At 38.6% G+C, this 25,419-nt stretch overlaps 5 protein-coding genes across 5 annotated transcripts; 3 read left to right on the forward strand and 2 right to left on the reverse strand.

Moving 5' to 3' along the window:
- The first annotated feature begins 923 nt into the window (after positions 1-923).
- LOC141848676 (splicing factor U2af large subunit B) lies at positions 924-5,264 on the forward strand. The gene is made up of 8 exons (XM_074736724.1): positions 924-981; positions 1,062-1,150; positions 1,968-2,034; positions 2,117-2,218; positions 3,549-3,630; positions 3,762-3,829; positions 4,521-4,675; positions 4,780-5,264. The coding sequence occupies exons 2-7, from the start codon at positions 1,110-1,112 to the stop codon at positions 4,668-4,670; spliced, it is 510 nt and encodes a 169-aa protein (XP_074592825.1). The 5' UTR covers positions 924-981; positions 1,062-1,109; the 3' UTR covers positions 4,671-4,675; positions 4,780-5,264.
- A 1,486-nt stretch (positions 5,265-6,750) lies between these two features.
- On the forward strand, positions 6,751-15,693 carry LOC141828001 (putative serine/threonine-protein kinase). Its single transcript, XM_074715353.1, has 7 exons — positions 6,751-7,063; positions 9,159-9,291; positions 10,830-10,945; positions 13,642-13,852; positions 13,936-14,173; positions 14,655-14,805; positions 15,218-15,693. Exons 2-7 carry the CDS (start codon positions 9,219-9,221, stop codon positions 15,566-15,568), a joined length of 1,140 nt encoding a protein of 379 aa, XP_074571454.1. The 5' UTR covers positions 6,751-7,063; positions 9,159-9,218; the 3' UTR covers positions 15,569-15,693.
- Positions 15,694-16,283: 590 nt separating this feature from the next.
- LOC141823111 (putative pectate lyase 2) lies at positions 16,284-17,581 on the reverse strand. Its single transcript, XM_074710384.1, has 3 exons — positions 17,201-17,581; positions 16,728-17,083; positions 16,284-16,656 (listed from the first exon to the last, which is right to left on the reverse strand). The coding sequence occupies exons 1-3, from the start codon at positions 17,540-17,542 to the stop codon at positions 16,284-16,286; spliced, it is 1,071 nt and encodes a 356-aa protein (XP_074566485.1). The 5' UTR covers positions 17,543-17,581.
- Positions 17,582-18,308: 727 nt separating this feature from the next.
- LOC141814390 (high mobility group B protein 7) lies at positions 18,309-19,615 on the forward strand. Its single transcript, XM_074702352.1, has 8 exons — positions 18,309-18,436; positions 18,538-18,620; positions 18,708-18,756; positions 18,836-18,940; positions 19,020-19,077; positions 19,173-19,217; positions 19,312-19,449; positions 19,541-19,615. The coding sequence occupies exons 1-8, from the start codon at positions 18,330-18,332 to the stop codon at positions 19,589-19,591; spliced, it is 636 nt and encodes a 211-aa protein (XP_074558453.1). The 5' UTR covers positions 18,309-18,329; the 3' UTR covers positions 19,592-19,615.
- Positions 19,616-19,977: 362 nt separating this feature from the next.
- On the reverse strand, positions 19,978-21,766 carry LOC141824216 (uncharacterized). The gene is made up of 2 exons (XM_074711493.1): positions 20,520-21,766; positions 19,978-20,393 (listed from the first exon to the last, which is right to left on the reverse strand). The coding sequence occupies exons 1-2, from the start codon at positions 21,764-21,766 to the stop codon at positions 20,042-20,044; spliced, it is 1,599 nt and encodes a 532-aa protein (XP_074567594.1). The 3' UTR covers positions 19,978-20,041.
- Positions 21,767-25,419: the final 3,653 nt, after the last annotated feature.

The following is a 25,419-nucleotide window of genomic DNA, read 5'->3' on the forward strand; positions in this document are numbered from 1 at the left end:
TTCCATTGTGCAAGCAAGATTGGTCGGATTAGCCCACTTTTCCGTAGGTTATATATTTACTTATGCAGCTTTCTTGATTGCCTCTACATCAGGAAAATTTGGTTAATTTAGTTATTTATTGTTTTTTTATGTACTGTATCAGCAACAATCTCATTTGTTTCGATGGATAGGGAGGATGAGGATCCACAAAATTGCAATCCCCACCACGTAATAGCGCACCTACACGTCTCTTTGTTTAAGCAATTGCAAGATTTGGAGAAGTAGAATTACAACATTATGATAGCCCTCATAAAGTAGTTGCCTGGATGACTTGATTGTGCCTCATGGAACACAATACATTTACTTATTATTCAACTTCCACTTATTGAAAATTTATCATGCTTTGTCAACAGTAGCACAATTATGGGATCAGAGGGACCAGATCGCATCTTTGTAGGTGGACTTCCATACTATTTGGCAGATGCACAAATAAGAGAGCTACTGGAATCATTTGGGTGCGAATTTTAATTATTTCGTTGTTTGTTGTCTCTTAATCTTATACTCTTAGCATGGGGGCATGACTAAAAAAGGGGTAGTCTTAGGCTCTTAGCATCAACAATTGCTTTATAATGGAACAATCAAGGTTTTATTTGTTATTGGCCTTTCATCCTCTTTTTGAATTCTCATATGAAGTTGGCCTTGCCAAATTGTATGCCACACTTAATGGCTCCTCAGTGGCTTAAACCACTGTCATTTTTATTTTTATAGGTATAGTAACTAAATTGTCTATATTTATTTATCGTCTTTCCATTTCTTCAATAGTTTCTGTAACAAAGAATTTGTGTTAAGAAGAAAAGGATTTTGCTATATCTACTTTTGCTGTTCTGTATACTGTTTTTGACAATCTTGTCACGATGTTAATGCAGACCTCTGTGTGGCTTAGATCTTGTTAAGGATAGAGACACCGGAAACTCAAAAGGTTATGGATTTTGTGTCTACCAGGTAAAATAGATTAAGCACTGTGAAGCATATTTCCTAATTTTTACTTTCTATGTCATCTCAGAATATTGTTTGGTATTTAGGATCTGTCAGTGACTGACATTGCTTGTGCTGCTCTTAATGGGCTTAAAATGGGTGACAAGACATTAACTGTTCGACGTGCCCCTGCTAGGTACGTGCTGCATATGCTGTTTCTGTAAAATATCTGTATCTATTTACCCTCCACGTGCAGAGGTTTTTGTTCTATGGATTCACTGTTTACTATTCTAACTGGCACAGTGCACAGGTTTTAACAATTAGTAATGCACTTTGGAGAAACAAAGTAATTGTTAAGTCAAAACAGTATATTCTCAATGAAATAATTGTTTCCAACCTTCTGGGAGTCTTTCCTTTTGTCTCTCAGAAATCAAGGAAAAAGTGAAATTATATTTTATTTGTAAATTCTCTCAGAACCCAAATCGTTAAGAGGAGCTTTGGTTAAATATATTTGTAACAAGTTGGGTTTCTATAATTTATTCTAATTAGTTTGAGGAGAGTGTAATGTGCAAAGGACTTAAATATGCAAAGGCTAAATGACCAACTTGTGATATCCTTTATTCGTCATAATTCATATATAGAGGTTGATGGAGACTACATAGGGATTCCATGAGGAATAAATCCCTCTAATATCAAATGATCTTTTTGTGGTTTTCTCGTCTTTTGGACTCATAATTTTAATGTCCTTTGGATTCCTCATGAGTGTTGATGGCGATGATTCATTTCTTTAAGTTACGAAATTAAAGACAAACAAAATAGAAGAAATGGGAAGGAGTTGAACCTTTTATCTTCACCATGCCTGTCCACATGGCATTTTCCTAAAAAAATTGAAAAAACAAAACCAAGAAAAGGGAGAGAGAAGTGTTTTTCACTATTATATATATGTATGATAATAGATATAGATGTTAAAGGATAATATCTAATGAGTAGACCTCATTTTTATACATTTACAGCATGGGGCAAATGAAACCAGAGCAGGAATTAATTTTACAGCAGGCACACGAACGCATAGCAATGCAGGTAACACAAATTATTGAATATTATCAAGCATGCTAAATCTCTTATTCCATACCCTTTACTTAGTTTAAAATGTTGGATGAAGAAACTTGCTTTACAAAGTGGAGGCATTTCATCTTTTTCTGAGGTTGGTTCAGATGTGAATGCTGCTGCAGAATTTCCAACTAAAGTTATATGCTTGACTGAGGTAGAGTTTACCTCTAAGTTCCATTTTTTCCGTTGCTTCTGTTGCACCTTCTTCTCTGATGTTGATATCATAATAAATTATATAAATAACTATCACAGAAGCATCTAGAAAACAAAAACCATTAAACTGACTAAGCTGGATTGATTAACATCTGATGCATGTACATTTAGTGAGCTTAGAGAGAGAAGGATCATTTGTTTGAATGCTTGTATCTGTCTTACGCATGCAAATCTGTTGTTTGTATTCATGTGTTTTGGAATTGCATTTACATTTTGAGAGAAATTCTTGAGAAATGATATTTGCAGATTTAGACTTTGTTTGTAGATATATATCAATATGGTAGAAATGCTTAATGATGGATATTTATTGTTTTTCTTTTTTTGAATTTTAGCTATTTAGAATACTTGCTTATTAAAAACTACTGCGATTAAAGTCTTATTTTGTCACTGGCAGGCAGATTAAAAGGATCAATTTTTGTTCTAATTCTTAATTTTCAAGATTTATATTCACATTTTAATAATTTCTATTTAGGTAATTATTACACACCCTGCTTTAATTATTATATTAATTATAAGCAATTGTAGGGATTAATTTCGAGCCGTATCGCGCGATATGGACGAAATTTTTCGTTTCGCCGATGGACCGGCACCGGCACCGCGGTTCCGGCCGGGAAACACCGCCGGAGGCGTCGCTCGAGCGCGGAGACGCCTCCGGAGGCATCGCGCGGCCTCGGCGACACCGTCGGAGGCGTTGCTCGGGCCTAGCGACGCCACCGGAGGCGACGCCCGGGCCCGGTGATGCCTCCGCGCGCGGGCAGCGCGCGATGCGCGATTTTTGATTTTTTTTATTTTTTAACTTAGGGTTTAATTAAGTTTTAATACCTAGCTATAGTTCGGGATAATTTAAATAGGCTTTAATAAAATCCATAAAATTAGCTTATTATTTTTAAAAAATAATTTATTTTTTGTTTTTAAATATTTAGATTAAATTTTTTATTTTAGTTAATATATTTTATCAATTGTATATGCCAGCAACTCATACTGCATGTTGATTATGAGGTGATATTTTATTGCAAAATGAAATGCAAATTTTATGTTGTTGAGGGTTACTTTTATCATGTTCATCTGTAGAATATTGATATAATCTGCAGAATATGCTGACTATAAGCAACCTTGTCATTCTCACATTTCAAGTTGCTTACATTTGTGCAAGGAACTGAGTGTATAATAAACCTAACATGATCACTGTTTGTTATGATTTATTCTAGGGCATATTAGTAGTGATAGATCTTTGTTTTTTGTTCATGAATCTATTGGATTGGATTATAAAGGTGGTTTCTGTGGATGAGCTCAGAGATGATGCAGAATACAAAGAAATAGTAGAGGATATGAGAGAAGAAAGTGAGAAGTTTGGTAAGTTCAATTTTACTGCTCTGGATTCTTTTATGTGATCAATGCTTTGCTATTGGTTTCTGTTTATTTTGCTTACATACTTCTGAAAAATGCCCTAATGCCAGAACTTGGTTACTTTTCCTTTTATGAAGGTTCACTGGTAAATCTTGTCATACCCCGCCCTAGTCAAACTGGTGAAGTGATTCCAGGTGTAGGAAAGGTAATTATTATTTTCTTTTGGAGTTCCTAGCTTTGCACGCTATATTGGAATCATTTTTTATTGATCAGCAAAAGAAGTTGAATCTGCGCCCTACAATGAGGGAAAACCCATGTAGTTACCACCAATAAGTAGAGCCAAACTAGTTATCAACGTTAGGCAACTGGGTTACTGGTGTAGGTAGTGTATACCAGTTAACTAGATTGTTATACAAAAACAATCTGTTCATTGAAAAAAAGAATGCATAATGATAGAAGAATTGCCTATCTGTTATGCATTGTATTCAGTCATCCCCTTACTCTCTACATTTTACATTAAAAAAATGAACATAAGGGATGGATTGAGTAATTTTCTATATAAAACTTAAATTGTGATAGTGAAGGATTTACATACAAAAATAGCTGACTCTTGAGCAACTCAAGGTGCTCCGATATACTTGGAAGGCATAGAATAGCACTTCTCTTTTACTTCCCTAATGTCTGTTTTCATCTTCCTTTCTCGTTTCTTTGTCATAATTTTAAAGTTGTATCACCAATTGATCTACTTGTATACTTTTCGTGAACTGATACCAATAATGGCAACAACTGCATCACTAATTCTGACGACTTCATCTGGCCTCTAAACCAAACTATTCCTCGACTTACTGAATCCTGCCCTTATAATATGCATGCATTATTTCATTCATTTTTTTCAGGTCTTTTTGGAGTATGCAAATATCACGGACTCTGCTCGAGCAAAGGTTGCTCTCCATGGCAGAAGATTTGGGGAAAATGTTGTCTGTGCTGCATATTACCCTGAAGAAAAATTCTCTATCGGTGACTACGGGACGATAGCGGTGGCTTAGCCAGGGTAACACCATCGTTCTGTTTTCCATATGGTTACGTTGCTGTAATGGTATGGTTTTCACATCCAAACAAATCCTTTACTCTTCTTCAACACATTGATTTTTACAGTATTCTTCGAGGTTGGAGCAAGGAGGGCTCAATCCATAGTTTTCATCTCCAAGAGACTTGGAATTTGGATATGATATCCATTCTGATCGTTCTTATCACAATGGATTGGCCTATAACTAGTAGTGATTATTGAGCATTTTAAATCCATAATAGCATCTATTTGTTTTAACTTCGTATGCATATGCATTTTTAAATCCATAAGGTTTATTTTCTCTTTTATTTCTGCCTTTTCAAGACTTAATATCTGAGGTGGTAATTTTCATGGAAGATTAGTACTTGATGCTAGGGTTACAACCAAACCGGCCTGATCAGTACATTTGGGGTTGTTTTAAAATGTGATATGAGTGAACAAGACTGTTATTGTTTTTACAAACAAGCATTTGGAGCCAACTATTCTTTCAATGATCGTGCACTATGTGCGAAACTTGTCTGGATTGAGGTTATCAAATGAGATTTGAATAAGAAATTGCATGGCTCTGCCTTGAATCTGGTTCAGCTGGATTGATTCAGTAGTTTTTGTTATTTTAGAATATTACTCCTGTAGGCAAGGTTTGTGATATCGAGTTGTGTTAATTGGCATGGGTGAAATTTATCATTCTGCTCGCTGATCGGAACAGGCGGAGCGATGAGGTAGTATTAGTTTCGTGAAGCCCTCAGTGAGATTGTGAGGCTGCCTTGACTTTGCTGTGATCTTGTAGAGGCCTTTGTATAGTCGTGAGGCCACCACAATGTTGTGGCAGTCGTGAGGCTGCTATGAGATCGTGATGGTCTTGTAGACTGGAAGCTTAATTTTTTTAAATTTTTTTTTCATTTAGATAAATTTATTTTCATTTAGGTTTTAGATGTCTAGCGTTTAAAGCAGTTATTTTTTTTTCTTTTATTTTTTTATAATTTTTTTAATGATGAAGATGACTGAATTAATAGGAAAAAAAATACAACAATTACATGTTAATAAAAAATATTTTTAATTACTATATTTTTATATTTAAAAAATATTAAAATTGTATTGATATGATACTAAAATTAAATTATTTTGGTTATAAATTAAAATTTTGTTATGGTTTGAAATTTTAATCCTGATTATTTAGATTTGGAGGATTTTATCTCAATGTCAATGTGTAAATGCGAACTTGCAAAGGTCTTAGCTTTTAGGGAGCACAAGAAATTTGTAGATGACAATGTGAGCATTCGTGAAGGTGAAGAGGTTACACTTGGCGAAGGGATAGATGAAAGAGATTTATTATGATGATTATTATTATTTATTAAAGTGGTTTTTCTTTTCCTTGAATAAGTAAAATTATAATGGTATTGATTTTAATATTAATATATACAACATCTTTATAAAAAAAATTACACGTCACATATTTATTATATTAATATCTCTTTTTTTATTAACTTACATTTATATTTATTTTAATATTAATATTTATTATTTATAATTTCACTCTCCATCTATTTATTTTTATTTTATTTTATTTATTAATTGCGTGTAAAGAAGTGAACATGGATATATGAGTGTTATAACACGTCATATTGATTATAATATTTCTACATTAATATCAATGTTGAAATAATTTCTTTAAAATCATTTATTTATTTTTATTTTAGGCAAAAAGATTTCCAAGCTTTTTAAATTTGCACATGGATATTATTGTATTCGATCTTCCAAAACAATATTTGTCTATAAAAATTAAATAATTTTGGTCTTGTTTGTTTGATTAAGAATATAACAAATATTAGTTTGTCGATTCCTACAATAAAATTAAATAGGTTGTTCATTCAATGCTCGTGTTGTTGAGGTTCTTTTTTCACTAATGAACAAAATATAGGGGCCAAAGTGAAATATTAAACTTAGCCGTCGTTTCTTATTTCTCTCCACGTGGCGAGCAGACCTCGAACTCCGCCGGCGCCGCCAGGACGGAAAAAACGTTGGCCTCACATTCCTCCTCTCTTGCCTTTATTTATTGCGGCTTTTTGTTGCCGTTGTTCAGCGATCGTCGTCACTGTCGTCTCAGTCTGTCGAATCCAGGTGTCCACCTGCCTCGAAGAAGTTGCAGCGAGGGCGAGAGCGCTATGCCACCGGCCGTCGGACCAGTTCCCTTTTCGTTCCCCCCTCTTCTTCTTTCTTAGCCAGATCGCCTTCAGCTGTTGATTCCTACTCCGAATTCCAGTTAGGGGTTCGGGTAGTTCGGGGTTTTTTTTTTTCTTCGAAAAATTTTCGGGGAAATGGAAGAGACTGGCTTCGATGCGTAACTTGGAGATGTAGCATAGGATCTGCCCCTTGGTAGGTTTCATCTTCATTCTATTGTGTTTTCGTTTGCTTTACCAAACATTCTTCTTCTCACAATATTCTTTTGTGGATGATTTATCGAAGAGTTTTCGGTGGTGCTGTTTTGCACATTACATCGAGATTCTGCTTTTATCTTACCCTGTTTCTTTCTTAGGGTTAGTTTTTAAATGACCAAAAAATAAAGAGTGAGATTGGGAGGTAACATGCCCTGTGATTCAGGAAAGGAAAAACTTCTAGATAGTTGAATTGTCTTAATATTGGTTTGGGAGCTTGATGCCCTTCTTGATTGAGATCCAAGTTTGCTACTAGATGGCGTTGCTTGTATAGTTGCAATTCTTTGATATCAAATTGTGCATCTTAGTTGTCTTGTGCCACGGCTAACAAAAATGATTTAGTTGCTTTAAGGGGCAATGAAGGGAGTGTATGCGCCACTGATTCAAAAAGGCTAGGAACATCGACACAGTCAAGAAACAAGCTGTTAATTTTTGTAGCAGCCTAGCTGGAGCGTTAGACAATTTACTTGTAGCAACTGAACATGGGCATTATAAGTTTGGTGTTAACTAGTTTTAGGGTGGAATTTAGTAAGTTAGTCGAAGCTAATACCCAATTTATTAATAATGGGTACTGAGATCTTGTCGTACTGTACATCAGTTTCTTTCTGTGAAGAAATGTATGTTTAGAATCATTATATTTAGTACATGGTCTTTTTATCAGTGAGAATGCTAAGTAGTTACGGAGTTCTTTAAATGTTGAACAGATATTAATTTTTGAAAGCATCAGGGAAATAGAACCAACTTGACATTTTGACGATCAAATACAACAATGTAAAAACAAACATCAAATGTTACATAGTTCAATCTATGAACAAGGCATACATCCACAAGAAGGAACAGATAATTTTCCAGGTGAGATAAGTAGATAAAAGAGAAATGCAAGTCTTCAAGCACTCATCACTTGTTGGCAAAAAATTGCATTTAGGCTGACCAAGAATATAAAAGAGAACTCACTTTCCAATTTATCTCTTTTGTCCAAGGACTCTTCAAATTGACCAACCGAGATTTTCTTCCCTGACATTGCACTACTGGGAGGGGGTATTAATGGTGGTTACTGCTCGAGAACACCAAACAGAGGTTCCCTAGTGCTAGATAGGAAGCTAGGAGAGGGTTGTGGTCCTTGTGTGTGTGTCTGTCTGAGTCTGCATGTATGTGTGAGTTATGGTTGTAAAAGGTTGATAGGGTCACAACCTGTGGAAGCTGAAAAAGAGGGGGCTACAAGAGGGTCTCTAACCTCAGAAATGAGGGATGGGGACTACAAGAGTCTTGGTCGAGACTGTGGGAAGGGACTAAACAATGAGGAAGGAGACTTGGAAAGGGAGAGGACATTGGTGGTGGATTGGTCATTGTCGAATGGGAATATAAAATAGCAAAGGGAATTGTTGGGTTTGCTTCATCAATGCGGAGGAAGAAGTTAGTTGCAGAAAGCAGGAAGGGGCTACAACTACATGAGAAGGGGTTATGTGAAAGAATTCCTAAAATATCCTCTTCTTTACGATGGTACCTTGTCATGTAATCTCTCAAAACAATTGAGAAGCTTTACATTCTAGGCAAGGTTGTGAGGATGGGAATCCTGCCTGGAATGGTAAGGGCGCCATAGGATTGAATTGTAGGAACAAACAATAATATTTGGATTTGAAATGTAGTGAGGTGGGTGGGTTTGTCTAGTATGTGGGCATTTAGTTGTAACTTAAGCCATCATTGTTGTGCAAGCAATTATTCTAACCTCCTAAAGTTAGTTTCTATTGTATTCTATAGATTGTCATGTTATGATCTAGCATATATCTCCAATTGTATTTTACTGTTGATAACAACTGGATTTTAAAAAGCTGGATATATTATCTTTTTTTTTATTTAACTTTCAGCACAAAATCTACATGTTCTGTGAAAGCTACACTGCTCCAATCTTGATCTTGCAGTGCCTGGCATACACTGTTTTCATACAGATTAATTTTCATGCCAGGCTCTACTGAACTTGTACTTGCTTCATCCCTTCAGATCTCAGTGTGCGAATATAATAACATTTTTGTTCACAGGTATTTTTATTATCTCCTGACCACAGTCGGAATACATAGCTTAAGGCACGTGAAGTTGATATGACCTGCTCTTGCTGCTGTGCTTTACTATCAAGGACAAAACATCATCGCAATTCTGAGCAAGAACCAGGATGTAAGAAATTCGATATAGTTTATTTACTTTGTTGCTTTTCTCCAGGAAGTTTATATTGCCGAAGAATGGCAATGTTGATATGGCGGTGACATGGGAAAATCTTGTAGTACTGTGTTGACCGTTGTCGCTTCATTTGAATCACTCGCATCCCACAGAATCAGAATGTCAAATATTGTATTTTTTTTATTGTTTGGATTTATAGCCGACCTCATCTAGTGGGATAAGACTTGGTTGTTGTTGATTGCTTGGATTTGTATGGCTTAACGAAATTGTTCACTTGTAATGCTTATTTAGTATTAGATTGTTGAGCAAGAATATGAAATTAAAGAGGCCATAAGAGTTAAAATTTGATTGGTTTTTGGTTGATCAAATAGAAAAGAACTATGTTAGTTTGGCATGTGTTATTTATCTAATGACCATCGAACTACCTGAGCTCGTATCTCTCTAGCTCGCCAAAAGTTGAGTGGAGATTGTATAAGTTTCCAAATAACTACCAAAGAAAGGAACCAAGGCCACTAATAACCTTTTTAGTGGACAAGCCAGCCTCATACTTGGTCTCATATATTTGTTTTTTTTTTGTTAAGTGGCATTACTTTTGCAAGACTGACATGCAAATGCGAAAGTAATGCCACCGTAATTGTATAAGAGTGGCATTACTTTTGCAAGACTGTCATGCAAAAATAATGCTCTCATTAGACAACTACAGGTCTAATGGCACTTAACAAATAATGCTCTCATTAGAGAACTACAGGTCTAATGGCACTTAACAAGGAAATTTGCATATTCCTATTTGTCCTTTGGTTCATTTAACTTGGTTCTTTTGGGGTTTTAGGTTAGTGTGATAATTACAGGTATAGATTATGATTAATGGCACATGGAATGTTCCATAAAATTGGTGAGTTATCAGGACATCCTTTAGGACACTTGATTAAAGGATAGTTAGTCTCAAGAGATGCATCCCTAAATGTGGCAAGAGTTTTTTTTTAATATCATATCTGATGCTTTCTAAAGGGAATAGTTTATCATGTAACTGGAGGCTCTTTTTTCGTTAAGCACTGGGGCTTAGTTAAAGGTTCAATGGTATCAAGTGAGGAGTCAATAGGTAAGTAGATACTATCTATTGTTGTGCTAAAATTGGATTCGTCTTTCAACTTCAAATTTCTTTCGAAATTGAGGATAATTCGTCGAGTGATTTTTCTGATATTTTATTTTGCAACACTTTCTGGGAGATTGTTGACTTAAGAAGAGAGGTGATTCTATTCTTGTTTTTAAGGTTGACACTATTTCTAATTCTTTCTTTTCCCTTTCATGTCAGGTTAGTGTAATGGTTTTCAGGGCTTCCTTTGTTATCTGTTTTCTAATTTTGATATAATTTTAAGATTGTGTATTTTCTCTTCAATCATTACGGTCTACCAAAAGATGATATGAAAATATTCATGGGGAAAATGTCACCCCATATCTCATTAATGTAGCAGCTGAGGTGTCATTAATTGTAGGTAGCCTCTATTATGGCATGACCTTCTGCTTTCTCTGTGCAGGGTATCCATCTGACAAGAACATAAAGCTTTTCTCCTACAAACAACTGAGATCAGCTACAAATAATTTTCATCCGAGCAATAGGATAGGCCGTGGTGGGTTTGGAACAGTGTATAAGGTGATGCATGTTACTCATCATAATATATGCCAGAAGAATTGATTTCTGTTTATGAAATGCTCACTTCTTCAGCTTTTTCTATGACTGCCTTTAACAAGTCAACTAGAGCTAATTGTGTGTTAAATTTGCTCAGTGCTTCTTATAGTTTGTCGATACACAATCCTAAATTTTCTTTGAGTTGATTTCTGCAGGGAAAACTAATAATGACTCAGCTTATATGAACCTTCTTCACCTTATACCATATAGTTGCTATGATTCTTGTGCAACTCTATCATACGAACATAGTCACATCTCTGTAGCACATGTGCATGCAACTTTGGAAACAGTCACATCTTTGAAGTTTCGAATATGGGATTTTTTTAAAAAAACTAGACGTATTAAGATAATTAGAACAAGAAAAGAAGATATGATATGCAGTTTGAGTAACAAATTCATGGAATAGTTAAGATAGATGATTTTCTAGAAGAGTTTTAGATATCTTGGATTCATTATTCAATAAAAAAGGGAATATTGATGAAATCATCATTAATAGGAGAAAGACTTAGTGGGGAAAGAAACTTGTAGTCCTATGTGATCGTTGTGTTCCTTTAGGCTAAACGGCAAAATTTTATAAGACTTTGATATGACTTGCCATACTTATGGATTGTAATGTTGTGTTGTTACATGCAACATGTGCGAAGTTTTAATATAGCAAAAATTAGAATGCTTAGATAGAGGCGTGGAGATACTAGAAACTATAAAATGAAAAAATATTAATATGAGCAATTTGGTCTAAATCTAATAGATGATATTTTTTTTAAAGAAAAGTTTGAGATGGTATAGGCGCATTTAAAGGCAATTAGTAAAATGATAGGATAAAGAATTGAATCTATTAGAGTTGAAAGTGTAAGGGCTAGAGGAAGACCTAAGCAATATGAGTCAGTATAATAAAAACTAATTAATTAATTTAAATATTACTAATGATATAGCCATGTATAGAGCTCAATGGAAGAGTTAGATTTATGTAGAGCACGACTTGATAATGATGAGCATTAATTTAACATGACATCATAATTTCACTATGATGCCATATTAAACTATGTTTTGATCAATTATGCTATGTTTTTATTGGTAAACATTAGTAAACTTATAATAAACTTTACTTATGATTTTTTTAACAAATTATGTTTAAAATTATTGAATGATGTATGATCGGATATGATCACTCATAAAAAAATGTCATTTGTGTTTTTAGTTAAGATGGAATTAGATTTCTTACAAAATTTCTATTAGTACATTCATGCCCTTAAGCATGTGGTTTTGATGTTTGGATAAACGTTTTAAACCTATATTATAATTATTTGATATGGTGTGTTAAGCGTGCAGGTGCAAGATAGTCATTGATATTATTAGTGCAATGGATGAAGTCTAAGAGGTTTTAGGTTAATTGGACACTTGGTAACGGAAAAAGTCTAACTAGGTTAAGGACTAACAGATAGATGGAAGTCCCAATAGGTCGGCGTCAATCGAATGCTTGGCAAAAAAAGAAGTTCTGGAGGCAAGATCTCTTAGTATGGAAAACCCGAAAGTGAGACGTCTTGGCACATGAAGTCTCGAAGGCACGACCTCTTGGTAGGTGACTTTTGGTGAAGTTGATAATAGAGCACACTTGTATAAAGGGTTATAGGCATGACTAGACTTGGGCGGAGACTCAACCTGAGTATTTTGACTTCAGTATTTAGTCAACTAGTCAACTATGGGTGACTTTCATTTGGCTGGAATATGAGTCAATGGGTCAGTCAACTCATGCTGATTTCCCAGCAAACATAATGTTTCTATTTGTTGGTGAGTCAATTAATAAATGATTGATGTACCAATGGAAAACTGAAACATAATTGTTGATCTAACATGATCAGATTGAAGCTCCAGCTCTTAAATCGGCTTACTAATGGTAAATTGAGTCAACTGTAGTACGATGCAACAAATTGATAGCATTAAGTTAGTATTTGACTGGTCTAGTGTAGGGAAGCAAAATTCTGGTTGAAGCATAGCTGCAATTAATGACTATAAATATGAGCCAAAATGAGCATGAGAACTAAAAGTGCTTACACTTACAATTCTAGTCTCAACTTTTGTGTGCTTCAATTCTGTACTCTTGTGTAATCTCTTCTTTAGCTTAATTTTCATCTTGTAAGTAGAATAGGATAAGATATTTCTCCACCTCCGAAGCTATCTAAGGAGAAAAGATAATGATTGCAAGGAGTGACTTCTTGACAAGTCATAGGCTGTAAAATAGAAATCATGGTTCCAAACCACGTAAAAGGCTTGTGTTTGCATTGCTCATATTGTTAAAATAATACTGTATTTGTTTCTACTGCATACTAAATTGTAGACATGAGCGAGCAATCAATCGACTATTCAATCCCCTCTAGCCTCATCATCGATCCAACAACTTCCAAGTATGTGCATATACTAAAGACAATTGTTCATGATGATTTGTCACAATCATAAAAGTTGATACTAGGTTTAGCAATTAATAGGAATTATATTTGCATGATCTCATAAGATTTCCTTCGTATTCTAATAAACAATTACAATCTCATTATTAGTAATTTTACTTTTTTTCAAAACAATATTTATTTTTAAAAGTATGCAATAGCTCTTTATATTGGAGATTCCTCCTTTTTTATTTTGATTGCCTTGCTTTTGTGTGACAGGGGGTACTTAGAAATGGAATAGCAGTTGCAGTGAAAGTACTATCCGCAGAATCCAAACAAGGAATTAAGGAATTCTTGTCTGAGATTGATACCATCACAAATGTGAGGCATCCGAACCTTGTTGAGCTTTTAGGTTGCTGTGTTGAAGAAAGTAGCCGCATTCTTGTGTACGAGTATGTGGAGAACAATAGTCTTGATCGTGCATTGCTTGGTAACTTGTGTACACTTAACAATATTGATGTGAGACAGAACAGTTCTCTTTGTCTGATTTTCATAATTTTCTTTACCTTGTAGGTATGACTGTTGACACAACCAATCTGAATTGGAAAAATAGATCAGCTATTTGCATTGGCACTGCTAGAGGTCTTGCATATCTTCATGAAGAACTTGAACCCCCTATTGTGCACAGAGATATTAAAGCTAGCAATATTCTTCTTGACAGTAACTTTGCCCCAAAAATAGGAGATTTTGGTTTGGCAAAACTTTTCCCTGATAATATTACACATATCAGCACACGAGTAGCTGGAACAAAGTAAGCCATTCATTGGATATCTAGTTTTAAAATATGATGTTTGAGTAATAAAAAGGATATGAAGGTTTAATGGTTATAAATCATGCGTATTAAGTGGATCTTTTCTGTTCATCTTGTAAAGTATTACGTTAATAAAGTAACTGGATAGAGACTGGATAAAAATTATTGGTTTTTGGTTTAATGCAGCTAATTCCATGCATCATGTTTTTTAACAAGTTGTTAAGTATGGCAAAGCCCACAGTGAATGTCTAGCATTCCTTAGTCTGTTCACTTGTGACATCTAGGTAGGTACCTGCAACATTTGTTTTTCATCTAATTCAGATAGAAGTAAACCTTTACAGATGCTCCTGTTATTGCTACCTTGACATTAGAGTGTGATAGTATCAAAAGAGATATTATAAGTGCACAACACACTAAAATTTCTTCTTAATCCATATTTTCAATCTCTTCTGGTACTCATTCATGCAACAATTTACTGCAGTGGTTATTTGGCACCGGAGTATGCCACGAAGGGCCAATTAACTAAGAAGGCTGATGTATACAGCTTCGGCGTGCTTCTAATTGAAATAATTAGTGGCAGGAGTAGTTCAAAGACATACTGGTCAGGGATGGGGCAACCTCTCTTACAATGGGTAAGCCACGGTTCTGAATGGCACATATATTACTTGTTCGCTATTAGTGAAGATTTCTCTTTTATGCTGTAGTTGTTTTTCCTTGTCTTGAAAATGGGTCATTTCAAACATATATGCTCAACAAAGTGACTTGGCCATAGTAATTCATAACATTGACATTCTCAATCCGTTCATCTGCTCAACATGCATAAACATTCTAGAATAAATAAATTATGATTTACTCGTTTATGTTTGTGATTATGTTTTGGGCAAATGCTAATTCCTAAAGATAGAAATCATTGGAGATTTGCTAGAGAGGAATAGACATTCATTAAGGAATTGAAAGATTGGTGGTTATATCTGTTAATATTACGGTAGGCTTGTTATTTATTTCCCGTCTAATCAACCACAATTTATCTACTCCAAATGCTAGACATGGCAGCTTTTCAAGGATGGGAAGCTTAAAGAACTGGTAGATCCATCACTCGGTGAATATCCTGAAGATCAAGTCATGAAGTTCATCAAAGTCGCGCTCTTCTGCACGCAAGCCACTGCGGGACGAAGACCTTCGATGCCCCAGGTGGTGGAGATGCTGTCGAGGCCCATTAAACTAAACGAGAAGGAACTGACGCCCCCAGGTTACATCGATAGCCCTTCAAAGATAAACCATGGTTCGAGAGGGACGACTTCCAGTAACTTTCAATTGAAGAAATCAGCTGCTGCCGATTCCACTAATTTATTCATGTCGACTTCTGCTTCCTCAACAGAAATATCACCGAGGTAAGCAGCATCAGTAGGAAGTAGTGTTGTCTTTTGTTTTTGTGGTTTGTGATCTTGTTTTAAAATTCACAGATATGTGCCTGTGGCATAAAATGTTACTATATGATATATTATACAATAATAAATTATACGCTGAATCAAAAAAGTTAAGTTTGTTACATTGGGATATAATAGAGTTGGTTATGAGTGAGTAGACTTGTATACAGTTGAGTGATGTCATGTTGAAGTTTCATAGTCAATTGCAACTTCATTTTTGATGTATCTCCTCACAAATGGTCATGAGATTGATCGTGTAGGACCGTTGGGGTGTATCATGAGTCAATTATAGCTTCTCGATTTATCTCTTCACAAATATATAATCGTAAGATTGATCGTGTGGGACTGTTGGAGTGTGTCATATTCAATTGTAATTTTTTAATTTATCTCTTTACAGATGATCGTGAATTGATCGTGTGATATCGTTGGAACGACAGATTTTATTTTTTTACTGAAATTACTGATTAAAAATAATTTATTTCAGTTTTTTTAAACTGGATTTACTTTGCAAATGTAAATAATAGTTTTATTTGTTTGAAAATGAAAAAGATTTGTAAAGAAAACACATAAAATTTGGACAATACGATCTGAAAAAGGGGAAATTTAGGGATATAAATTATAATAATGAATGTGGACAATACATGCACGCGATAAACTACTACTACTCTTGTCGTTCTGATCGATCAGCATCGAACACCGTTGGAGGCGCTGCAGCCGAGAGCGCCGGCGTCCCTCGTCAAGGCTCGCACGGCCTTCGCCCGGGCCACCCGGAACCTCTGCTTACGCCCGTACGGTGGCCGTACAGGTCCGGTGCCCGTCTGCCGGAAGAACGCCCCGTTGACGAAGGCGTCATTGACCGAGCGCCATTTCCACGACGCCGACATGGCTCGCACGCCGCCTGCGTCCATTCGGAGCGTGGCCTTCTTAGTTCCGCCTGGCGTCGCCACGTACAGATTGCCCTGGCTGAGGATGATGGGGTGCGTGCTGCCGCCGACGGCGTACTCGAGCCACCCGTCGTACAAGTTGTTCGCCAAATGCGCGTAGCCGTACCTGATCCTGCACGGGCTATTGATCAGCACTACGCTGCATCGATGATGGATCTGCCAATTAATCATGGATCGCCTCACCTGGGCATGCGCTGGTTGCAATTGGGGCCGAAGCGATTGAAGGCGACGGTGACCTGCATCGTCTTGTCCTGCACGAAGTCGTCGTTGTGGCCGAGCAGCATCACTTTGTCGTGCTCCCTGAACCAGGTGTTCGACACCGTCACTGCGTTGGAGCCGTGCGTCACGTCGAGCAGCCCGTCCTCGCAGCTGTACAGCGTGGTGTGGTCGACCCAAACCTTGGACGAAGATACCAGCCGGATCGCGTCTCCGTCCTCCCCGCCCATTTCTATCAGCTCGCCGAGCGGGTCCATCACCGGCCCCGCCGCCTGCGCCCTTATGTGGTGGACTTGGATCCCGTGGACGATGACATTGCTCACCTGACCAAGCACGTAAGATGCACACATGCTGTTTGTTAAAATGCCGACGCCAAAATTCTTTACATTGCAACTGTTTGTTGCTTTGCCTGACCCAACGCGTTGTGTGCTTTTACATACCTGATAGAGCAGAATTCCGGCGCCGTAGGCAACGTGGACATCGGCGCCGCGGCCGTCGATGGTGGTGAAATTCTTGACGAGAAGAGGCCTCACCAGCTTGATCTGCATGCTCCCTTGGAAAGTGATCCACACCTTCCCCGGGAGCACGGTCGCGCCGTAGCGCAGCGTGCCAGGGCGGGGACTCACCGGGTCGTCGCTGGGGTCAGTAACCGTGTACCGCCGCAGACCGCGGCCGACGTTGTGGTGCATGGGGGCCGCGAAGCCGACGGCGCATCGGGCGAGGCGTTGCCTGTCGGCCGCCCAGTGGCGGTCGCGCCGCCAGCACCGGTCAACTGTGTTCATGCGCCTCGCAGCGCAAGCATTGCAAATGAAGACCAGAACGAGGAAGGAGAGCAGGAGGCTCTTCTTGGTGGAGAGGGAAGTGGAAGCCATTGCCGACCTTGTGACTAATGCCGGATTCGACAATTCTTGGAAGTTTGGAGGTGGAATGAGCTGCTCTGGTCGGAGGTTTGGGTTGCTTTTATAGGGGGGGGAGTTGTTGCAATGGCGTACGTGCCGGTGCGCTGTGCTCGAAACCAGTGGTAGAGAGGGAGAAGGAAGTTGCTCTTGCTGCTGGACATGGCTATAATTGCATGGACATGAACGTGACGGTTCTTCTTTCAATTTCAACAGTTTCTTCTTCGTCGACGAGACGCCCGTCGCCCGTCGCCCGTCGCCGGCCGGGGAAGCAAAGACCGGGCGCAATAGAATTGGGCCTGATGTCAGTCGATTGGATCTATAAATGGGCCTAATTGGGCCCGTTAAGAGCTTTGCCTGGTCGTCGTATCGTTATAACATTTGTGGCGCCAAGTTCAGAAGGATTCCCGGCATTTACTTCAGCCGTCCGATGAGTCCATCGACGGCCAGGAATCACGATCCGTGGCCCTTTCCACCCAAAATTTCCCAATTCCCACGCGAACTCCTCGAGCGCGCGAATTGGAAATGCGAATCTCCTCTTTTCCCGCGTAACATTTCCTTCCTTTATAGTCTCTTCTAGATCGTGCTGTTGGTTCTTGCGCTGTTGCTTTCGTTTCGTTCCCGATCTCTCTCAGTCCTCGCACAGTCGCCGCCGTGTTCACGAAGGGGAGCAATGGCGAAGGGTTCGTCGAAGGCAAATCCGCCGAGGCCGAGGAAAAGGGTGGAAGCAGACACCAACACGTTGAAGCGTGCGAGGGATGGAAGCGCCTTCACAAGATGGTGCGCCGCGCCCCTCTATGTATTTTTTTTTATTTTGTCTCCTTTTGCTTTGGTTATTCTTGTTTCATAAAAGTATGTTCTTGTTTGTTGATTGATCACAGCGAAGCGTGCAATAAGGATGTCGCAGTCGTGCTCATCGACATGCACAGTTGCAGTCTCGATTCTAAGATCAAGATGACGCTTGGTAAATTTCTGGCCTTTATTGCTTGATTCTTGTTTCAGCTTGCAATTTATTGCTCGCTTTTCTTATGAACTTGTGATATTCCAACAGAATCTCAAGTTGTGGAAAAAACAGTGGAGGCGACGAAGCCTGCTGAGAAGTAAATTTTTCATTAATGACACGCTTGGAAAATTATATCTTCAGCTTTCTGTTTCCTCAGTTTCCCTCCTTGATATCAGGAAGAGGGCTGCCTTGACCGATAAGGAGAAGAAGCCAAAGAAGGCAAAGAAGTCCAAAGAATCTAGTGGTCGCAAGCGACCTCCCACAGCCTTCTTCCTTTTCATGTAAACAAATAGAGGCCTAATTAAAGTCATTTCAAACATTTCAAATTTTCTTGATTAATTCAATACTGTGTTACTACAGGGATGATTTTAGGAAGTCATTCAAAGAGGCTAACCCTGCCAACAAGAGCGTGTCTTTGGTAAAAACTAGTAGCTTCTTTGATTTTGATTAAGTTTGTGTTTTTTCCTTCAAATTTGTATTTTTTGATTGGAACTGTTAATTTATTTAAAACAGGTTGCCAAGGAAGGTGGTGAAAAGTGGAAATCCATGTCAGAAGAAGTGAGTGTTTATATTAGTTTTGTGTTAGTTTATTACTATGTGCATTTTCTAGTTCAGAATCTTACTTTGTTTGTTTGTTTGTTTTCTAATGCAGGAAAAGAAATCTTATGTTGAAAGAGCAGCAGAGCTCAAAGCAGAATTTAAGAAAGCAGTAGAGGAGGACAATCAAGAAGGTGAGGAGGACAATCAAAACGGTGAGCAGGAAGAAGAAACTCATCAAGAAGAAGAGGAAGTATGTTCAATGTTTCTCAGAAGTTAAATCCTAGCTATATCCATTGTGTCCATTGTTGATCTATGCCTCAAATGTGAATCTTATTTTACAGGAGAAGGAAGTGGCTGGTAAGGAAGAAGAGGAACTAGAAGATGAAGATTAATGGATGCTGGTCACAATTACAGCAACATGAGCGTTGTTCTCTTTATGTAAATCTGAAGTAATTCAGTTCATAGTGCAGCTGATGTAGATCATCTCTCTCCTTCACTCTTTTCTGAGGCAGTTTGTCCATGGGAGCTTGTGAAATGGTTCTTCAGTTTGCTAAATTGCTTGGTTTGACTTGAAAAATGTTATGGGATCTTTTGCTTATCTAATATGATTTCTTAGATTAACTTGTTTTGGAATTTGTCTGTGTTGTAAGATTAGTCATATACAATCAGTTGGCAATCAATGCTAACCATTTCATTGAAAGTTTTACTAACATGATGGAACAGGGGCAACAGGGATGCTTCCTGTGTATGTTCATCCTTTTGTTACATTTGACGTGGATGCAAACAACCTCAGCACAACTATATTTGATTCGATGTCAATGGAATTGAAAACAAGGATGACTTCACTTGTTGCAGTTCAGTCGAGGTTTCTCGCATGGTGGCAGTGGGCGGCCACACAGGCACAAATTGTGAGCATAAGCAGCAGGTGGGAAGATATTGAAAGGCCTTGACTGAGGTACTTGCCCACACAATCTGTTTGCTCTGAAGCTCACATGCTTGATCTTGACTAAGCTGCTGAAGGTGCTCGGTATGCTGCCGTTGATCATGTTGTTCGATATGTCCAGCCATTCCAAGGTAGTTATCTGGCCTAGGCTTGCTGGGATTCCTCCTTCGATTCGGTTCCTCGAGAGATCAAGCCTCTGCAGGCTCTTCAGCTTCCATATGGAGCTCGGTATTCCACCTGAAATCTGGTTACTTGATAATTCCAGTCTCTGCAACCGCAGCCCGTTATCGAATTCCGGCAATCCGCCGGTGATCCTGTTGTTCGACATGTCCAGCTCCACTAGTCCGCTAGCTTTCTGCAGGAGCTCAGATAGAGACCCCGCGAGCTGGTTCGAGTGCAGGTCGAGTGTTTGCAGAACTGACATGTTCGTGAAGAAGTCGCCAATTTCTCCTGTGAGATAATTGTCAGAAAGATCTAACTGATCGATAGTACCTGGGAATGCAAACGGCTCGAGGCTACTCCTGATGTTGCAGCCTGCAAGGTGCACTTCCCTGAGCTCTCTTCTTCTGATCCAATCCGGTATCGTCTGTAGCTGGAAGTCATTGTGGGAAAGGTGGAGGCTTTGGAGAACAGGCAAGCCATTTTGGACTTCACGAGGAACAGGACCTGAAAGTCTATTCCCGGACAAGTTCACTCGCCATAGCTTCTTGAGCTTCCCCAGTGAATACGGAATGGAACCACTGAGCAAATTGTTACTGACTGAGAGGGATCTGAGATTTTGCAGGTCGCCGATCTGGGTCGGTATCTGGCCTGTGAGCTTGTTGCTGTCTAACGAGATCTCCATCGCCACAGATAGCCTGCAAAGAGAGCTGGGTATTGCTCCTGAGAACTGGTTGTAGGAAAGGTCGAGGTTGGTGAGGTTTTGGTATCCTCCCATGAAGCTGGGGACTCCTCCACTCAACTGGTTGTGACTGAGGTCGAGAAACTCCAAGGCCTTGAGGTTTCCAAAGGTGGATGGCACAGGGCCTGCCAAAAGGTTCCCGGCCAAGTTGACCTGAGCCAGCTTGAGATACCCGAGGCTGGGGGGCAATTGCCCGGTGAGCTTGTTGCCGCTCAGTGAGAGGACGGCCAGAGAGGCCAGCCTCCCCAAGCCTGAAGGTATGGAGCCGGAAAGCAAATTGTCGTCGAGGATGAGCTCGACGAGGCTGCTCAGCCCCGAGAAGCTCTCAGGGATGGCGCCGCCGAGCTTCTTGGCTCCACTGATCTGCAGTATCTGTAAGGACTTGAGGCTGCCCAGGGCAGGGGAGAGGGTGCCCCTCATGAAGAGGGGACGAGGTCCGTATCCAGAAGCGGGCATTTCGAGCTTCAATTCCACTACCTTCCCCCTGGAGAGGTCGCAGCTGACGCCTTCCCAGCCTGAGCAGCAGTCGTTGCCCGCCCATGAGGATAAGATGCCTGTGCCGTCCTCGAGGATGCTGGATTTGAAGCTGAGGAGGGCAGCCATGTCCTCCTTCGAGCAAGGTGCATGGCCATCTCCGACTCTCTGAGCTACGACCTGCAATAAGAACACTGCGACGAGCGCAAAGATCAGGGAAACCTTGAAGATCAATGTGGAGGTTTTCATGGCATGGAATGGAATGGAAGTGATGAGGAGAGCTCAGGTAGCTCTGTAATTTATAGGGTGTGGGAGAGCTGCCTCTTTTACTCATTTCACATGGAACATTTCACGAGAATCGCCATTGAGCTTGAATTGAATGATGGAGCGTCTCGTCTGCATTTCAAAACAGAATTGGAGTTCATTAAGATTGTGGAGATCAGATCAAATGGTTGTTTCCAGTCGACAGATCGATCGTGTTCTTTTTCCTGCATCATAACTCGAATGTCAAAAGAACACAAAGCTCATGACAGATCAAAAGTGTTAAAGAATGACATGATAGCTTTTTTATTATTATTCTTTCTGTGAAGAAGGACATGATAGTTCTTAATGCTGCTTCTTTCTTTTCTCATTCTGATCTGGAGAACAAAAACTGGCCGTGATTTAAGAAACATTTCGTCCTGAAGCATTTTAACACCTACATGATCTGTATTGTGAAGCTGTCAAATTGCATAATACTGATAGTTTCAGAAGTAGAAGGTTTAATAATTGATATCAAGTCAACTGCTAAAAACTTGATGGCTTTGCATGCATGCCTAGTGGCTGAAGCATCATTAGGATTTCAAAGTGAATTAAGGATTCATATACGTCGATTGGAGCTTTTTATTTATATTTGTTATAAAGCATAACGGATCAATTTTAGATTAAAAAAATATCATTTAATATTTTTTTCATGGACTTTGAATATTTTTGTTATTATTTTTAATAATTTTTCATTTTTAAGATTTAAAAATATTTTTATGGGATTTAAGATCTATTAAATATATATTTAATTGTTTTGAGATATTTTTGTTGATTAATAATATTTTCACTCTCTTTTTTCTTGAGAACGATGAGTTTATTTTTCTAATTTCTAATATTATTTAATAGAATTAATAAATTTTAAAAGATTATTTTTGATATTCGTGTAAATCAGTTATTATCTCACTTACAAATGTGGAATAAAGGCATTTAAAGTTTGATTTGTTTCAACTTGTTTAGGTATGACCTATAGTTGCTAAATCCATCAGTCATATGGCTAGATTGTCTCTTCCCATCTTCCATTATTGCTTATATGTCTCCTTTTGGTCATCACAAGTGATCTACTTGTCATCTTGTTTGCCTTGATCAACCATTCTTGTTGACGACTACTCGTTGGCATCCTAATTAGCCCTACTACTAGGCATTCTTAGCCCTTTCCATTCATTCATTACTTTTTAAAATATATATATCAGGTATTCAACCTAATTAGCCCTACTACTAGGTATTCTTAGCCATTCCCACTCATTCATTTGTAGCAATTCTAAAATTTTTTACCTGTTCTTTAGAGTTTACTCGGTTGAATCGCCTGTGTCTGAGGAACAATCACAATGGACGGAAAGCTCCTTGGATTCCACCAACCAAATCCTCCGATCTGGTGTTCTTCCTCTTCTTCGGCAACCTTCTGTTCTCTCTTCACGCGCCGACTTCTGGACTTGGACGCAACCACACAGCGCAGGATTTCTCTCTCTTCCTCCCTCTCAGGGCTTTCCTCTCCTTTTAATAGGGAGAGGCTGCATCCTCCACTCCGTGGCGAGCGTGGTGGTGGTGGTGGGCGGTTACGGAAACTGCCAACATCTCCCACTCGTCCAAGTGAAACCACAAAGGCAAATAGCCACAAAGACCATTCAGAGGTATCTAGCCATGTAGACTAAATATAATCAGAATGCACAATCACATAGACTGTAAGAACAACCAATTCATACATAAGAAAATGGTTCGTGCGACAGCAAGCATATTGAGCATTCATTACTAAGAAAGTTATTATACCTTACATAACTGCTCATAGAGCGATTGATGCTAAGAAAAGTTATTACACCTAACTTAACCGTTTCTCAAATGGTATATAATCATTTTTGAATGACACACAGTCATTTGTCTGATGGCTCCATCATCTAAGTGACACATAGCCGTTCTCCAGTGATACATAAATCACTCTTCCAGTGGTACATAAATATTTTTCTGGACCCATTATGTCTCGCTATTTACCTAGATTAAATATATTCACATATTTTTTTGAAAATATTCACTGGTCGATCTATTTTTGTTATGTCTCGCTTTGATACCATAATCTTCCTTTTTAGCTTGAATCTATTCATTTTAATCAGTCACTTCCCTAGTCAAGTTCCATAGACTGAATCATCCATAGTTATAGGTTTACATGCTAAAGTAGCAGATCTTGATTAAAATTTTAAGTAAACAGCTAAATAGTCAATTAATTGGAAACAAAGATTACAGCAACAAATCTGTCAGAATCAAATCATAGCAAAGATATATTAGAATCAAATCATAGCAAAGAAAGTAACCAGCTGCTGGTGCTTGAGGTAAATCCTCAGACTGATATGAGTAATCAAACCTATGCCAACAGTCAACAGCACTATGATTATCTTTTCCACAGATTTGACAAGTGATTTTACCAGTATTTTTGTTCGATGATGGTTGTTGTTGCTCGGCACCATAACTTCTTTTTGGATGATGTGGTTGTCGATCAATCATCATTGAAGAGTTGTTGACTGCTCGATTTTTGGTGTTGTAGTGACCAGCTGGAGTAAAACCTCGTCCTTTAGAATTGAATGATCCCCTTCCTCCTCGATTATTTCGACCGCGGCCTCGTTGACCAAAGAAGGCTTGTGCATGCTCTACGTATACTCGTTCCTCATCTCTTTGAATTTGGAGAATTTGCTCATGCCCTTGCAAAGCAAGCACAAATTGGTTGAAGGTGGGATATGGTGGTTTTGTCACCATAGCAAGGCGAAAAGTTTCATATTTTGGTCCTAGCCCACGTGCAAATTGGAAAACTTTATCAAGATCTGGAACCGGCTTTTTAATTGCTGCAAGATTGTCACAAATTGATTTGAAATCCTTCAAATATTCATCTATAGATCGTGATCCTTTCTTGATGGTCATCAACATGTTCTTCAGCAGTCCTTCCTTTTCAATTGTTGTAGGAAGTAGTTGCTCTTCAAGAGAAGTCCAGAGAGAGCAGGCGGATCCAATCTCTTCAATAGATCCTTGCATATCTTCTCTCATAGTGCTAAGAAGCCAAGAAGTGATCAACCCATCGTTGATACTCCAACTTGCATAAGTTGTATTGGAGATTTTTTTGCCGTCTTTCTCTATTTCTGCAAGAGGTTTCCACCCATCTTTCTCTAGATGGTGGAGTACACCCAAACTACGAGCAAGAGAAAGAATCTGAGATCTCCACATCAGGTAATTTGTGGTGCTTAGCTTAACAGAAATAAGGCTAGCACCTTGATGAAAGGATTGGATGCTGAGATTTGGTTCCTCCATTGATCAAGAGAGAAAAAAAGAAAGGGGTAGACTGTGTATGATGCTAAAATGAGGTTTCTCATCTCCAAATATGTCCAAATGTTGAGATATTCGTGTCCTGTTAACATGACATGCAAAAGACTAGGCTCCAGAACCAAAAGGAAGAAAATGAATGAAAACATTAGAAGTTAATGCAAATATACTCATGTAATGTGTTGAATGAATGTAAATAGGACAAAAAATATATGATGAATCACACACATCACTACTCTAGACTTAGCTCCTTGAATCGGGTATCCATGGTCTCCTTGAACTTGTGGTACTGTGACTCAAGG

Source organism: Curcuma longa, chromosome 1 (assembly GCF_044706935.1).
Source record: "Curcuma longa cultivar G26 ecotype Majalengka, Jawa Barat chromosome 1, ITB_CL_G26_1.1, whole genome shotgun sequence".
NCBI classification, from domain to species: Eukaryota; Viridiplantae; Streptophyta; class Magnoliopsida; order Zingiberales; family Zingiberaceae; genus Curcuma; species Curcuma longa.

Coding starts and splice junctions, on each gene's coding strand:
- LOC141848676 (XM_074736724.1), top strand. CDS start 1,110: ATGGGTGACAAGACATTAACTGTTCGACGTGCCCCTGCTAG. Junction 2,035..2,116: donor ACGAACGCATAGCAATGCAG/GTAACACAAATT, acceptor TGTTGGATGAAG/AAACTTGCTTTACAAAGTGG. Junction 2,219..3,548: donor AAGTTATATGCTTGACTGAG/GTAGAGTTTACC, acceptor TGGATTATAAAG/GTGGTTTCTGTGGATGAGCT.
- LOC141828001 (XM_074715353.1), top strand. CDS start 9,219: ATGACCTGCTCTTGCTGCTGTGCTTTACTATCAAGGACAAAACATCAT. Junction 10,946..13,641: donor GGTTTGGAACAGTGTATAAG/GTGATGCATGTT, acceptor TTTGTGTGACAG/GGGGTACTTAGAAATGGAAT. Junction 14,174..14,654: donor ACACGAGTAGCTGGAACAAA/GTAAGCCATTCA, acceptor AATTTACTGCAG/TGGTTATTTGGCACCGGAGT.
- LOC141823111 (XM_074710384.1), bottom strand. CDS start 17,542: ATGAACACAGTTGACCGGTGCTGGCGGCGCGACCGCCACTGGGCGGCC. Junction 17,084..17,200: donor CCGGAATTCTGCTCTATCAG/GTATGTAAAAGC, acceptor GTGCTTGGTCAG/GTGAGCAATGTCATCGTCCA. Junction 16,657..16,727: donor TGCAACCAGCGCATGCCCAG/GTGAGGCGATCC, acceptor TAGCCCGTGCAG/GATCAGGTACGGCTACGCGC.
- LOC141814390 (XM_074702352.1), top strand. CDS start 18,330: ATGGCGAAGGGTTCGTCGAAGGCAAATCCGCCGAGGCCGAGGAAAAGG. Junction 18,941..19,019: donor ACAGCCTTCTTCCTTTTCAT/GTAAACAAATAG, acceptor GTGTTACTACAG/GGATGATTTTAGGAAGTCAT. Junction 19,218..19,311: donor GGAAATCCATGTCAGAAGAA/GTGAGTGTTTAT, acceptor TTTCTAATGCAG/GAAAAGAAATCTTATGTTGA.
- LOC141824216 (XM_074711493.1), bottom strand. CDS start 21,766: ATGAAAACCTCCACATTGATCTTCAAGGTTTCCCTGATCTTTGCGCTC. Junction 20,394..20,519: donor CACTCGAACCAGCTCGCGGG/GTCTCTATCTGA, acceptor GGAATTATCAAG/TAACCAGATTTCAGGTGGAA.